Source organism: Rhinichthys klamathensis, unplaced genomic scaffold (assembly GCF_029890125.1).
Source record: "Rhinichthys klamathensis goyatoka isolate OS25496 unplaced genomic scaffold, OSU_Roscu_1.1 h1tg000595l_1, whole genome shotgun sequence".
Lineage (NCBI taxonomy): Eukaryota > Metazoa > Chordata > Actinopteri > Cypriniformes > Leuciscidae > Rhinichthys > Rhinichthys klamathensis.
Genome location: NW_026607051.1, coordinates 2,261,914 through 2,277,588, shown reverse-complemented (window position 1 = coordinate 2,277,588; position 15,675 = coordinate 2,261,914). Strand labels below are relative to the sequence as shown.

General features: G+C 36.5%; 1 protein-coding gene across 2 annotated transcripts in view; it reads left to right on the top strand.

The window, feature by feature from the left end:
* Positions 1 to 15,675, top strand: part of sugt1 (SGT1 homolog, MIS12 kinetochore complex assembly cochaperone) — a 73,023-nt gene that overhangs the window by 39,766 nt on the left and 17,582 nt on the right. For both annotated transcript variants that reach the window (XM_056240390.1, XM_056240389.1), the window contains exon 4: positions 9,397 to 9,466. In XM_056240390.1, coding sequence (XP_056096365.1) covers positions 9,397 to 9,466 — 70 coding nt within the window. The remainder of the gene's footprint in view (positions 1 to 9,396; positions 9,467 to 15,675) is intronic.

The following is a 15,675-nucleotide window of genomic DNA, read 5'->3' as shown; positions in this document are numbered from 1 at the left end:
TAGTGTTACTTTAGTGTGTTTTTTTTTTTTTTTTAACTGGAGTAACCATGTGACGGCATAAGTCATTGGCTCTGCTCCTACCCAATGACAGCACGTAGGGTTTTTTCCCACTGGAGTACTCACGTAAAGGATGCGCGCGCGTGCACAACTATCATCATGCTGTTAGGCAGTAGCGCTGGGTGCGCACCTTCCCCTATAACTGAGGAGCTAATTTGTGTGCATCTGTGTGAAACACGCATGAAAAAAGAACGACAGAAAGAACGGCTCCCCTTCAGCCGCGACTCGGCTCCCATCGTTCATGTTTATGAGCCGTTCAAAAGAATCGGTTCGTTCGCGAACGTCACAACTCTACTTGTGAGAAAGAGCGCGCATGCGAGACAGAAGAAACTGTGCTCCAAACTGTGTAGCACACGCACGGCGGAGAGAGAGAGAGCGAGAGACCTTGTGTGTGTGTGTGTGTGTGTGTGTGTGTGTGTGTGTGTGTGTGTGTGTGGTGTGTGCCTAATGAAGTTAGGCACCGAAATCAGGCACCGAAATTTTCGTTCTTATTCGGTCTGGTTACTACCGTTTACGTCGGAACCGGTTCCCTATTGGCACCGAGTTTCGGTACCCAACCCTGTGTAACAGAGTTTTAGAGCTAGACAAATCTAAATAAATATAAAAAACACAGCAGACCTTGTTTATGCGGGATTTGAACCCGTGTCATCTTGATGATGAACCCTAAGTTCTACCGCTCGGCTATGAATTTTCTCACTGAGGAATACCCAAACGTCTGTTTCTCACATGAGCGATTTTTTCATTTAGCCTGTGAGTGTAGGCCTATACTTTAGCCTTTTACAGTTTTAAAAGATTATATCTTATCTGTATGACCAACAATTACGGAGTAGGCTATAAATGTTTGTTGTAGGCTTATTTGGAAATTACCATAACTTGTAGTATTTCATCCTTAGGCTACAGACATTAGCCCCACTTACGTTTTGCTAAATGTCCCTTTGCGCCACCTGGCGGTCGTTTCGCGAACGACTTTGAAATGCGACTGGTTTATTTTTACCGCGGTGGATGGCTAAAAATGGTATGTGGATGGCTAAAAGGTGTGACTAAAAATGTGCTTTTGGCTTTCATTTATATTTTGATTGTTTGTATATATATATACACACTACCGTTCAAAAGTTTGGGGTCGGTACGATTTTAAATACTTTTAAATGAATTCTCTTCTGCTAACCATGGCTGTGCTTATTTGATTAAAAATACAACAAAAATCAGTTATAGTATTAAATATTATTCCAGTGTAAATCAGCTGTTTTCTGTGTGAATATATAGTAAAGTGTAATTTATTCCTGTGATCAAAGCTGAATTTTCAGCATCACCAGTGTCAGTGTCTTCAGTGTCAAATGATCCTTCACAAATCAGTATAATATGAGGATTTGATGCTCAAGAAACATTTATTATTATTATCAATGTTGAAACAGTTGTTGGTCTGTCAGTTGTACAGTTTTTTATTTTTTTTTTGGATTCTTTGATTAATAGGGTTAGGGTTAGAATCTTTTGTAACATTATAAATGTCTTTACTGTCACTTTCGATCAAATTAATTATTCCTTGATAAATAAAAGTATTGATTTCTTTCCTCCAAAAAATAAAAATAAAATTCTCACTGACCCCAAACTTTTGAACGGTAGTATATATATATATATATATATATGTGTGTGTGTGTGTGTGTGTGTGTGTATACATATTTATTTATTTATTTATATATATATTGTCCTTGCATTCTTTCTTGTGTGACACCACTGAATGAAAGGCTCATTAGTATGCAGTCTGCTCAGGTGAGAACTGCCTAATTATTCATGAGGGGGTTGGGCCGTTCCGCCCATCCGCATATTGCCTTTGCAAACAAAAAAATGTTTTTCACAATTTAAAACAATCTATTGTTTTATTTGAATGATTAGGCAGAATGATTTTCAGATCAATTCGAAGCAAAAACTCTAGGCAACAACATCCACTAGTCAAAAGTCTTGTGGACAGATATTTAGTATGTTATTTGTGGCCTTATATTAGAAACTTTATTTTTTAGTTTTTTCAATAACCACGCATAAACAATATTCTCTCAACAATACAAACATGTATTAACATGTTGTTCACATATTATGGTAGCCCTGTGTGTGCTATATAGAGTGTAATTTCACCTGTGCCATTAATATGTTTATAAGCAACTGAAAAAAGCAGAAATGTCAGAGCATGCCAAAACATCTCAAGGACCCTGAAAACACCTCAGACCCCAGAGGGTTAAATCGCTATTCTAGACAGTGTTGATAATGAAGGAATTAAATGATTTAATTTACATGTAGCCTAGTGATATTTCTGTCATAAAAGTTTATTACTAAATATTTCATTATTTCAATAATTGATGAAATAAAACTGGTTTGGGGCAGCTTTTTCCAAGCAAAACTAAATATAATCTGAAAAAACGCATGTTAATTTGTTGTCATGAACAAAATGTTCAACTTAATATTAAAGTCTACAGGGATCTTTGGATCCTTACAACCAGGCATGCAATTTGTGAATTAAGTTTTTATTTTATTTTGTATTATTCAAATAAATATCGAAACATGGTGCTTCGTGGTAATGCTGCTAAATTAAATAACATTTATAGAATAATTATGAACTTAAATGAAACAATATCGCAACATTTCGACAAATACATTATTATGTTTTTACATTTTAATTCAGGGCGATTTAGCCTACATTTAATTAGAGCGAGATTTTCACCCTTGTCTTGTCATTTTCTCATTGGGAAGCGCATGTTTGAGTAGATCATCTGTACCTCTCGTTTTCATATGGATTAGCCTACATAATCAGATAACATTTATTAGCCTAAATATTTAGACATTTAAATTCTTTAGACATAGCCGATTTCTTATCGTGACTGAGCTGAAGTGGCTTTCGGTTCATTTTTGTGACGCACAGTTCCCGGAGACAGAGAGGACAGATATACTGTTTTTGTCGTTAGCCTAATATGAATACAAGTTTACAGTTTTGAACGATGTAAGCTACTCTACTCTTATCTGTATGACCAAAAAATTACGGAGTCGCCTATTAAGTTATTTTAGCTGTAATAATGAGATAAATAAATTAATCTAAATGAACGCGCCGCCGCGTTTGTCGAATACTAACTCACCATGCCAGAATAAAACCCGACTTTAGAAAAATGCATAGGGCCACTCGGCGTGGTGTGCCAAAACACTTAATTATAAACTTCAATATTTCATTCAAAATAATCTCAACACGCTTTATGAAATTTTGAAAAGCCGTGCATGCATTCAGGCCACTGGAACTAATGAACAACTGAAACGCTGGTTTTGATTTTATTGTTTGTCGTTTAAACGTGCCTGTTGCATATCTCTATTTTATATATTTTATATTGGTGAAGTAGCCTATAGCATTGATTAGCTGTGGAGGGAGGGGTGTGGGGATAAAAATAATTCAGCAGAAGTAGGGATGTTTAGACCAGAAGGAAATCCCAGTCCCCCCTGGCAAATCACACTTTACTTAAAACCATGTTTTTAAAAACTCTAGGTTGTAGGGAACAGACCTCTCTGCCATGCGCGCGCACGGTTTGGAGCACAATATCTGTCTTGCATGCACGCTCGCTCTAGATAGATTACGGGATATTTTAACTAATTTGCGGTATAACTAGTCGATCACGAGTGGCTCAACAGGTAGATCTATAGATAAACTATATCTTTCAGGAATTTGACCAACCGGGTTGACACTTCAGCGTGAGAAATCGGGGGTGTGGCGTGAGAGCCTGGAATAAAAAAAATATATATATATATAGCCTATATAAAAAAAAACTGTATGGTGTAACAGAGTTTTAGAGCTAGACAAATCTCTCTGCAATAATAAATATAAAATTTACAGCAGACCATGTTTGTGCGGGATTTGAACCTGTGTCATCCTGATGATGAACCGTAAGTTCTACCGCTCGGCTATGAATTTTGTTACTGAGAAATATCCAAACGTTTGTTTCTCACATGAGCGAGAAAACGTTTTGTCTTTAGCCTGTGAGTGTAGGCCTACTTTAGCCTTTTACAGTTTTAAAAGATTATATCTTATCTGTATGACCAACAATTTGTTGTAGGCTTATTTGGAAATTACCATAACTTGTAGTATTTCATCCTTAGGCTACTGTTAATAGACATTTGCCCCACTTACGTTTTGCTAAATGTCCCTTTGCGCCACCTGGCGGTCATTTCGCGTACGACTTTGAAATGCGACTGGTTTATTTTTACCGCGGTGGATGGCTAAAAATGGTATGTGGATGGCTAAAAGGTGTGACTAAAAATGTGCTTTTGGCTTTCATTTATATTTTGATTGTTTGTATATATATATATATATATATATGTATATATATATACTAATGAGCCTTTCATTCAGGGGTGTCACACAAGAAAGAATGCAAGGACAATATATATATATAAATAAATAAATATTTATACACACACACACACACACACACATATATATATATATATATATATATATATGTGTGTGTATATAAATATTTATTTATTATTATAGAAATAATGCAAGGAAAATATATATATAAATAAATAAATATTTATACACACACACACACACACATATATATATATATATATATATATATATATATATATATATATATATATATATGTGTGTGTGTGTATAAATATTTATTTATTTATATATATATTGTCCTTGCATTCTTTCTTGTGTGACACCCCTGAATGAAAGGCTCATTAGTATGCAGTCTGCTCAGGTGAGAACTGCCTAATTATTCATGAGGGGGTTGGGCCGATCCGCCCATCCGCATATTGCCTTTGCAAACAAAAAAATGTTTTTCACAATTTAAAACAATCTATTGTTTTATGTGAATGATTAGGCAGAATGATTTTCAGATCAATTTGAAGCAAATACTCTAGGCGACAACATCCACTAGTCAAAAGTCTTGTGGACAGATATTTAGTATGTTATTTGTGGCCTTATATTAGAAACTTTATTTTTTAGTTTTTTCAATAACCACGCATAAACAATATTCTTTCAAAAATACAAACATGTACATACATGTTGCTCACATATTATGGTAGCCCTGTGTGTGCTATATAGAGTGTAATTTCACCTGTGCCATTAATATGTTTATAAGCAACTGAAAAAAGCACAAATGTCAGAGCATGCCAAAACATCTCAAGGACCCCGAAAACACCTCAGACCCCAGAGGGTTAAAAGCCTTTAATTTTCTCAAAAAACGACAGTGCCCCTTATAATCCGGAGCGCCTTATATATGGATGGTGAACACACGTTCACCAAGACGGGGAGACAGCGCCGGGCGACTTACGCCACTATCTGCCAATGGATCGTGGATGCCTGGGCTGATATATCAGTCTCAACTGTGATCCGAGCTTTCACGAAGGCAGGCATAATCTCTTTATTCAGCCAGCTCACATACCCGTATTTACTTCCTGTTTTCGGTCGAAGTCCACAGTAGTTGATTGTCGAGTTTGCACGCGCGATCAAACCTCCTCTGTGTGTTCAACATCTGATTCGGATGAACTATCCATTTGAGCTGATATTCTCTGAACACCACACAGCACCGTCATCGGCTGACAGTCTGAGTCTCCACTGTTGCTTAGTTACCAATGATCGCGCGCGCACACTCGACAATCGCCTACTGTGGACTTCGACCAAAAAACAGGAAGAAAATACGGGTATGTGAGCTGGCTGAATAAACATAATTTTTATTAATATCTTTCACATTTACTGCAGTCAGATTCACCGTGTTCACTCACATGGCTGTGCACTTGTAATGACACATTATGGTTGTTAAGAGGCTAAAAGCAGGTTTAAAACTTGCCCCGTTTAAGTCATTGGGGTGCAAATTTTAAAAAGAGGATAACACAGTGTAGGCAACACCGTTTTTTGTCGTTGTTATCTGTACTGACAGCACTCCAAATTTACAAAAAAATTTACCGGAGTTCTCCTTTAACGTTTGAACAAGTTGTCAGAACGCTTAATAAAGTTTGACTTTATCTGACTGTTTTGTTGACATTCCCTTTAGCACATCTAGTGGATGCATAACGCAAACCCAGTCAAACGTTTGACTGCAGTATCTTATGCGCCTTATAATCCGGTGCGCCCTATATATGAAAAATGTTCTAAAATAGGTCATTCATTGAAGGTGCGCCTTATAATCCGGTGCGCCTTATAGTGCGGAAAATACGGTAACCTATGTTTTTTGTTTAATTTTGACTTTTTTTAATTTAGTGTCATGAACATACATGCAAAATTTCAACACACTGATGTATTTTGACATACTTTGATATATTTTGTGATTTCAGTTTTTTACTACCCTATGAAGCTAAAAAATTAGATTTTCCCCCACTTATTTCAATACAGAATAATATTTTGTCAGCCACATATGGTAAAATTTAGCTATTAGCTATTTTTTCAATCTATCTGATATACAAATAAACCTACGTTGTTTTTCTTGAAATTAAGACTTTTTCTCATTTAGGGTGACGAACATGCATGCAAAGTTTCAACACGTGTTGTTAAATGTGCATTCCGAAATGTTATATGATCTTGCTATTCATGGGTCAATTTGATCCATATAGACAGCTATTCAAAAGCAACTGTTTAATTAATAATGTAATTTTTTTTCATAGTGTGATTTTTGGGGAATGTATTGAATCCAGTTAGGGGTCAATTTGACCCGGGCCATGCAGGCTGAAGCCAGGAACCGAACAGTGCATGAGGGTTAATGTAGTAATGTCACTGAAACTCTTTCATTTGTTTTTTCCTCACGCAGTACTCGCACATTCAATGGAGATATTCGTTGGATCTCTTTACGCAGACAAATCTCTTTACGCAGACAAATCTCTCTACGCACGCACAGACTCTCCTGGTGCTTGCTATGACCCGCCTCTCCCACTATTAATGCACTATACATATAATAATGAACCATCTAAAACGCTTTGAATAACTATTCTACTAATACTAAATGTGATATAAATGATGTTTGCGCTTTCACTTTGAGGAGTGCTGTTCCAGTGTGTGCGCTTCAGATGATCAATGCAATCAATCACAGTTCTAATCGCGAGAAAGTGTGTCAAAATTACTATTCCCAAACTGTAAGATTAGTTCATCCAAAAATTCTGTGGTCCGAAGATGAACGAAGGACTTAAGGGTTTGGAACGACATGAGGGTGAGTAATTAATGACAGAATTTTCATTTTTGGGTGAATTAACCCTTTAAAATGCTATTTGTTTCTAGATATCATATTCAACACTCAAATACAACACTGGGGTTTATACAACCATTTAAATTGCACATAAGGCAGTTTTAAAGGTTCTCTAAGCGATCCTGGGTGACGTCACTTCTTGTTGACGTTCGAACTATTGTCAAACAAAACGGAGGCTAGCTAGACCCTCCCTCCTCCTCATCCGCACACTAACCCCCCAAACCACACCCCCAAACCCTTCTTGTCGGTCATTGGCTGGAACAGTTTGTTATGTTTTGGGGAGCGGGTCGCTGCAGTTTGTTTTTGGTGCTGTTTGTGAAGCATGGGCTGTCTACAGAGATCGCGTTTCTTTACAGTGTGTTCAGGGGACAGGCAGCCAGCGGATAGTGAGGAGATGTTTGCTGTATGTGACAAAAAATGTTTTGGCCTAAAAAACACATGACATCGCTTAGAGCACCTTTAATATCAACTTATATAATTGTTTCTACTCCAATTCGTTGTTGAAATATAAACATTTAAACAGTGTCTGTCCTAATTTTTCATGACAGATTTGTTTAAACATGCATTATATTTAAAATGTATAAACTGTATTATTGCAGCTCTATATATAAAATTGTGTGTATATGTATGTGTGTGTGTGTGTATATATATATATATATATATATATATATATATATATATATATATATATATATACATATATATATATATATATATACACACACACACACACTCCTGTCCCATTTTTGGCTGCATAAAATTCATAGTTTACAGTTATGAATAACTGCACCAAACTGCTATTTGTTTCAGTTTACAGTGGGTGTAGAAATACAGTTTTATTGCTGTGGTTTTTTTTTTATGTCATAGTGTTGTCCTGTATGAAAATTATTTTAATACAATTAATTTGTTTGACAGAAACTTTTTGAACGATTTTAAGTGTCAGAGTTTTGGGTGAATAGACCTTCAATAGAGGGACAGAAATCTGTCAGATTTCATTAAAAGATTCTTTGTTTGTGTTTTGAAGATGAACGAAGGTCTTATGGGTTTAAAAAAAGTGTTAATTTTGTCAGCCTTTTTTTTTTTAGTCTTGGTCCTGTGTCAAATGTCCTTTTTAGTTGTATCATATTTAATCAACTAATTGTGTAAATATTTATCAATAATGTATATTCATATATTTTCTGCAGGTGATGTGATAATCCAGCAGTTTAGTGACTTCTTATCTGTTGAAAATGAGACCATCCTCTCGTACCGACCCTCAGACCAGGCTAGATCTATTCCTGCACAGTGTTGGGGCCAGCGCTATAATGAGCTATGGGCTTTTGCAAGAAACTGCTTCTCCTGTCCCATTGGCAGGCTACAGGGGAGAGAGGGTTCTCCATAACCAAAGAAGAATATGCAGGAGATGACTGATCACTTGTTGACTGATATGTGATTGTCAACATCTGTGTTTGGCTCCTCAATGTCCCTATCTCTGAGGAGCTGCTGGCATTAGATGGGTCTAGATATAGAATGCACCTCGGTCAGCAAAATAGTAAGAAAATCACTGATGTCCAAGCACAGAAGAAGCTGAAGGAAAAGCTGGCACTTTGATGGCACAAAACATCACAAAATCTAACATGCTGAGGAAGCATTATACAGGGAAAAACAGATTAATCACAACAAATTGAGACAAGAACTTGGATCATGTAATAAGAAACTCATTGATCAGGTTAATGGTATGCAGTGTACACTCTCTATGTCAGACAATGTGTTTTAAGGATGGAAATGTGTTCTCTTTGCAAATGTAACTATGAAATTGGTCTTAAATTTAATTCTGCGTGGTAACCAGTATGGTTTGTAATAAATTATGAAACAACAGACCACCAAATGTCTTCTTTCAAATAGGACCACAATTATGCTTGTTGTCCAAAGGCTTCATGAACTTTTAGTTTGGGTATGCCATCTCTTGGGTCTGGGTTTGAGTTCAACAGGCCCTATTTTGTACCATGTCTGTGGAAAGTGCCTTTATGATTGTGTATTATGGTTAAGGATTTTTTTAAAGAACTTTATCATACAATTCTTTAAGACTGTGGATAGATTGCGGTTTTTGAGTTGAAATGAATCTCTCTTTGTCTTTTAGAAGCAATTGATGATGCCAAGAAAGCCCAGCAGCTGCAGCCAGGTCTTGCACTTGCCTTCTTAAGAACCGGGTAAGTTCACAATATTGTTTTCTCAAATAAAACACAAACCTGTGTATTTGTATGCCTCTGCATCATTAATAAGTCATTGAAATGCTGTGCATTCTGGGGATTCTGGAATACTGGAATACTTTTCAAATGTACTGTTGTAACGAAGAAAACCGGAGGGGTAGAGGAGCGCTTCCTGGACTCCAAAGTTTGGTTAAGATAGAGGTGCTCTTTGGATGGGAAACTAAATACCAAAAATCAAAAAAGAGAACTCCAAGGCACTCTCAATTGAAAAAGTTAAAAAGCCTTTATTATTATGGCTTGGTCAAATTTAACCATCTAAAAAACTCCAACGTGTTTCGGCTACATGCCTTCTTCTGGGAGTTAAACAGATCTCAAACAAACAGAGTTTCTGATGAACTAACAGTCCACCAATCAGAAGTCTCCATCTGTCAACTAAGGTGCTCAGATTACAATTGTTAGTACACAAAAGGGACAGCAGATGTCATCATTTCCACTTCTTAACTAATCAATTAAATACACACCAACACGGTGACACATAAAAGTTAAAATGCAAGCATAGTATATGAATTTTAAACCACCATAAGACAACAGAACATCACAGATATACACTGAGGTCAAGTTCCTCATTCAAGCCTGGAAATTTAGTAGCCTGCAGGCGATATATCCAGAAAGCTTCCCGTTGTACTGTTGTAACAGTGAGACCATTATAATCAGAGGTGGCGCAAGAGAGCTGCAGCACAGGTTACCTTATTGTTCTTTGTCGAATCATTAATACAGAGGGTAATCTTTTTTAGCAATACCGAGAATGTGGCCACATAGTAAAGTAGAGCTGAAAGGTAAAGAGTATTTCTTTTAGACCAAAGTTGAAAATCATGAAAAGGGGCCAACCAATAGTGACAATCACCAGATCAAATCAGAGTTTGTTGAAAAAAAAAAAATCAAATCACACTGCCCTGTTCCACGGCCCAACAGACAGCAACATGTTCAGTCTAACTTTCCCCCCCCCAAAATAAATGCTTGCTTTACAAATTGTCCGCCTTTTCCATCAACAAATAAACACTTTTAATATCCAACATAAAATAAAGGACTTTAATATGCCAAAACAACTCATTTATCTCTTCTGTAATAAAGAGGAAGAAGTACAAGAGTGATGAATACAAAATACAAAGAAAAATGTAATTCATGACCCATTTAATCATCATTATTGCTTTATTGCAAATCATGCTGCAGCAAGATCCTTAGCAGTCCCTTGAATGGCCATCGCAGATCTGTAGAAAAGCCCTATCAGAGCATCTTCTAGAAAAAATAAATAAAATAGTAACATTTAGTGGCAGTAAACCACGAATTACCAGATTTAAGAACAGTTTTTACCTTCAAGCCATCAGGCTACTCAACAGCCTCTAATCATCTCCTGCACGCCTACACTTTACTACATAGTAGGGCTGCTACTAACGATTATTTTCATAATCGGTTAATCTTTTGATAATTTTTTCGATTAATCAGATGAAAAAAATATTTTTAATTAAATTAATTTTACTTTATTATTTTAAACAATATTATTCCACATCCTACCCAGTGCTGTCCTCCAAACAATGTGTAATGTAAAGCCTATGAAAGCAAATATAGTGAATGTATCAATGTAGGCTATGCTGTACATAAGCAAAAAATGGTTAAAATGCATTCTTAATCTAAAAACAACTGATTGCTTACTATTTTAAAGCAGAAATGAAAATGACTAAATTAAAAATTATGATAAATACAAATGCACAAAATGTTAACTTGTATGAGGCATGATGAACATACACATTCACTCATATAAACATAGTAATTATATTACATTAATCGGCTATTCCTGCATTTACTGTTAGTGCTCTCATAAATATGACTACTCGTGTTACACGTGTATTTTTGAACTTGCAGTTAATTTCTTACAAAATAAATATTTTAGCAAAATGTGTTTTAGTCAGAATTATTGCGCCGCTCTTCTACTGTGCTCCGTCTGTTTGACTCGCATGTGCCCACCGGTGCTCGTTCATTGAACATTGAAGTTTAACAAGACTCACTTGTCAGAATATGCAAAATGTAAATACTTGCGGGACCTTCTAACATTTACAGATAAGGATATAACCATAAAATGTAAGATATGCGGCATATGCGCTGAGGAGAACACGTGTCAGAAGAAGCATTAAACAGCACACACATCTGTCAAAGCACGAGAGGGCAAGACTTGGTAAAAGCTTATGCTTTTGTTTGAAGCGCTTATATGTATAAGCATTCTTGGATCATGTACAGCTTGGATCATGTACCTTTCCCAGAGCAGCTCACTCTGTGTCCTCCACTATTTTCCATAACTCGTTTTGCCCAAAGAAATGGGCTTATTACTACTGTAAAGTGACGTGACTGGCTGATTGACTGACTGGCACAGCGCTGAAGCGACTAATCGATAATCAAATTAGTTGTGGATTATTATTATTATTATCAATAATGAAAATAATAATTTTTATCGATTAGTTGTTGCAGCCCTAATACACAGTACGCACTACTACACTTTATTAAGCCACTACTGTACCAGTTTGATTTTACAGTAATTTATATTTTTAAATCGTTGTAGCTCTACATCCTTACCTCAACAGTGAATTTTTATTGTTATATGTTACGTTTCATACTATATTATTATTCTATTTATGTCTAAATTGCTTTGTCTGTATATTTTATGACTGTGTTGTCTGACTGAATGTTTTTGTCCTGCACTTGACCTTGACCTGAGCCTTGTCTTAAGCATTTCAATGGCCAGTATTCCTTGTGTGATGTGAGCAAATGACAAAAAAAAAAAACTATCTGAACTTTAGAATCCAATTACCATTGATTTGCAAACCATTTCAGATTTGACATTCCAGTGCAAACGCATATCTCATTTTAAAACGGTTTAGGATTTTTAGAAAAATGTAGTCAAACATTTAATTTCTCCTTTCTGTGTGTGGAACTACACTGTGTGGTTTCATTATTGATCTGTTTAAAGGGGTCATATAATGCCATTTTCATACAAGTTAATTTGATTCTTTAGGGTCTAAATGAAAAGTTTGTAATATACTTTAATTAAAAATTCTCATTAGTATTGTAAGAAAACACTCATTTTACCTGGTCAAAAACAGCTCTGTTTTCAGCACGTCGTTTCAGTGCATGTGCCTTTAAATGATAATGAGCTTTGCTCACCCCGCCCCTCTGTTCTGTGGGGCGTTTTGACACAACGCACGTGGAGTGTTGCCTTGACAACAGTTGAGGGTATATTTTGGAGAAAGAATGGCAGCGGGAGTCTCTGAGGACACATCTGTGCAATCGTATCAGTTTGAACTGGAGTCGGACCCGGAACAAGATGACGGCCGCAAAGAAGTTCGACAATTAAGGCTCGAACAGGACGTTTCTGAATGGTTGGTTAAAGCTGCAGTCCGGAACTTTTCCTCTTTGTCGCCATCTCTCTGTTCGAAATCTGTAACTGCAGTGATTCGCGGAATTATTATCTTTACGTGGGTTGTAAATCGGCATGAAACAGCGCGGATGAACACAGTGCTTTGAGGCGAGTGCTGCTGTCAGTCACCGCGCTGTGTGGATATAATGTCATACAGAATCACAGATTCACTTTTTGAAAGTTTGACCAACATAAGAATTTTCATAAGAAAATGTCTTCTGAACAAGTAAGTAAAATCCATTTTTGTTCTGACCAACTAAGGGGGAAAAAGCATTCGACATAAGCTTCGTTAGATTTAATCAACGTGATTTACAGCAACTGTGCAAATTATAGCCTACTTTGTTCTCAAATTGTTCATGTTAACAACATCAGCATTGCGTGACTAATGTTAAATTTAATGTGTTTTATGGTTAGCAGCTACCTGTGTAGTTCAGAATTCATATTCTCCATAATAGCAAAACGAGAAAGGCACAACAAAGGAAACTCCATAACTGTGTGAATTAAGAAAACGTACTGTTACACGATTGAACTATTGAAATGTCCTACTTGTTCAGCAGAAAAAAGCCGTCTCTTCTTCCGTTTTGAACCCCTTCAAAACACGGAGTTCATGCACTTTCAAAAGCCCTGCCGATGTTTAAATCCTTGTGTTCGCATGAGACGGTTTCTTTCTCTTTCTCTAGCCACCTTAAATCCGAAGTACGAAGTCTTTTGGGTTTTATAACTGCTGAATCTCCAGTTGACACTGATGATTGTTGTTTGTATCTTTCTGGATGCCATAAGTTTAATTATGTAAAGTGCTGCGAGAAAAGCCTATACATCTAAACATCTCGTCACGCGCAGTATAGCCGGCTATAGCCGAAACTCCTTCTTTATGTGTACGGGTGTGACGTAATGACGCAAAGACATGCTCGAATTTCTCGCGGAAACCCACCAGTACCACTGGAATTAAAATCATTATTACAAGCTAACCGTTTTGAATCTAGCTATGGCTAGCAGATAGTTTTGACCACTGGCAGAATAAGTTTTTTTTTAATATAATTATTTTGGATTATTTTTAACTTAAAAAAGTTACGGACTGGAGCTTTAACATAATGTCACTTTGATCTATCTTTGTATGTAACGTTACTGGCAGGGTAACGTTAGAGTAACTTAGTGAGATGTACGAACGCTATGTGTTTACTGATGTATACGTACTCAGTTTGTAATAGCACAATAACCATAACGCGTTGTTCATTATAAACGTGGGATTATGTTGATATTGAGAATTACATTGAGAACTTCGTACATAGAAAACATGCCGTAATGTACCCTGAGTGTAAACCTTAGCCGCATTCATCGTGAAGCGTGCAAGCGATTTGCAAAGATTAATATAAAGGTTAATACAATTTTACACTCACTTCTTCTGGAGGTGCAGCAGGGACACGAATAGTTGGTACCGATTCTTTTTTCAGGAGCAGCTTCTTAGCAAAACCAGCTTTATACTGATCCTCGTTTATAAAGCAGTCTGCTGAGAAATGATTCGCGCCAACATGAAAGCATTGACGTTGCTCGTGGGGAATATTCCCTTTGAAAACAAAACTTAGCCACTGTGTCTTCAGCGGTTCGGATTTAGGAACATCAAAATGACTGCTGTGTTCGTTATTACACCCAAGAACAGAACACCACAATCGCTTTGATGCCATTCTGCTCCATCGTAACAACAATGACGGACTATGATGACAGCTCGCTCAGTGCGGGGATGTGTTGAAACGCTGCTGTCAATCAACAATCGTGGGAGGGGCGTCCGACCGTGTGACGTCACATGGTCGAACGGCTCGATTTGAGACTGGGAAAAATATATAAAGAGATTAAAACAAAAACACTGGATAGATTTTTATCATTATATGATGGTTGTGTACAGGCACTGCCAACACACATTTCAGTACAATCAACTTGTAAAAGTGCATGTACCATTATATGACCCCTTTAAATCTGTGTTAAATCCAGGCTTTCTGAGTCAAAAGCAGACCATGCTCACTTTTGGGGATATCAACTCGCACTCTTAAGGCATAGTATGTACGATTTGTTTTTTAATTAAAATATCCAAAAACAACTAAAACAATGTTATATATATTTTTGTTTGACTTGTGAATGTTAAATCAAATGTTTCAACAATGTTTAAATCCAGAGAAATCGGCTATTTTAACCAGTGTAACGGCCTGTATCACTGCCTCGCCTGTCAATGACGTTATTTCTGCTATAACCTTGATTTCCGTAGAAACCATGGAAACACTAAAGACGTTTTAATATGCAACTGTTTGGATACTTTTATCGACTGAAACGAATCATTGTTATATAGCTCAACACGGTTAGTCTTATTGGTTGAATCTATTGATTTCTTGATTTACCGTGAGTAACATGTTTGTACCATGCCTCATATACAACACTATTTTGTCACATAGTTAACATGGCACAATCAGAAAGAGCTTTATTTGTAGTAACTGTAAATGCAGCATTTTCTACACCATACAATATATTCAATTCCATTCCATTTACGAACACAAGTCATCCAGCTTTTATTAATATAATATTCTAATATCGCTCCAGCTTACTGCAGTGTGCAACAAGCGTCTCATGACTCTGTGCATTAGCTCGGTGGCTGGTATGTTATAACAACTTTCAACACACTCAAACGTATTTTAGTATGATTGTTTTGACAAAGTAAAACAGTGCTGCGTTACCCCAAGATTTTAATTCGTCAGAT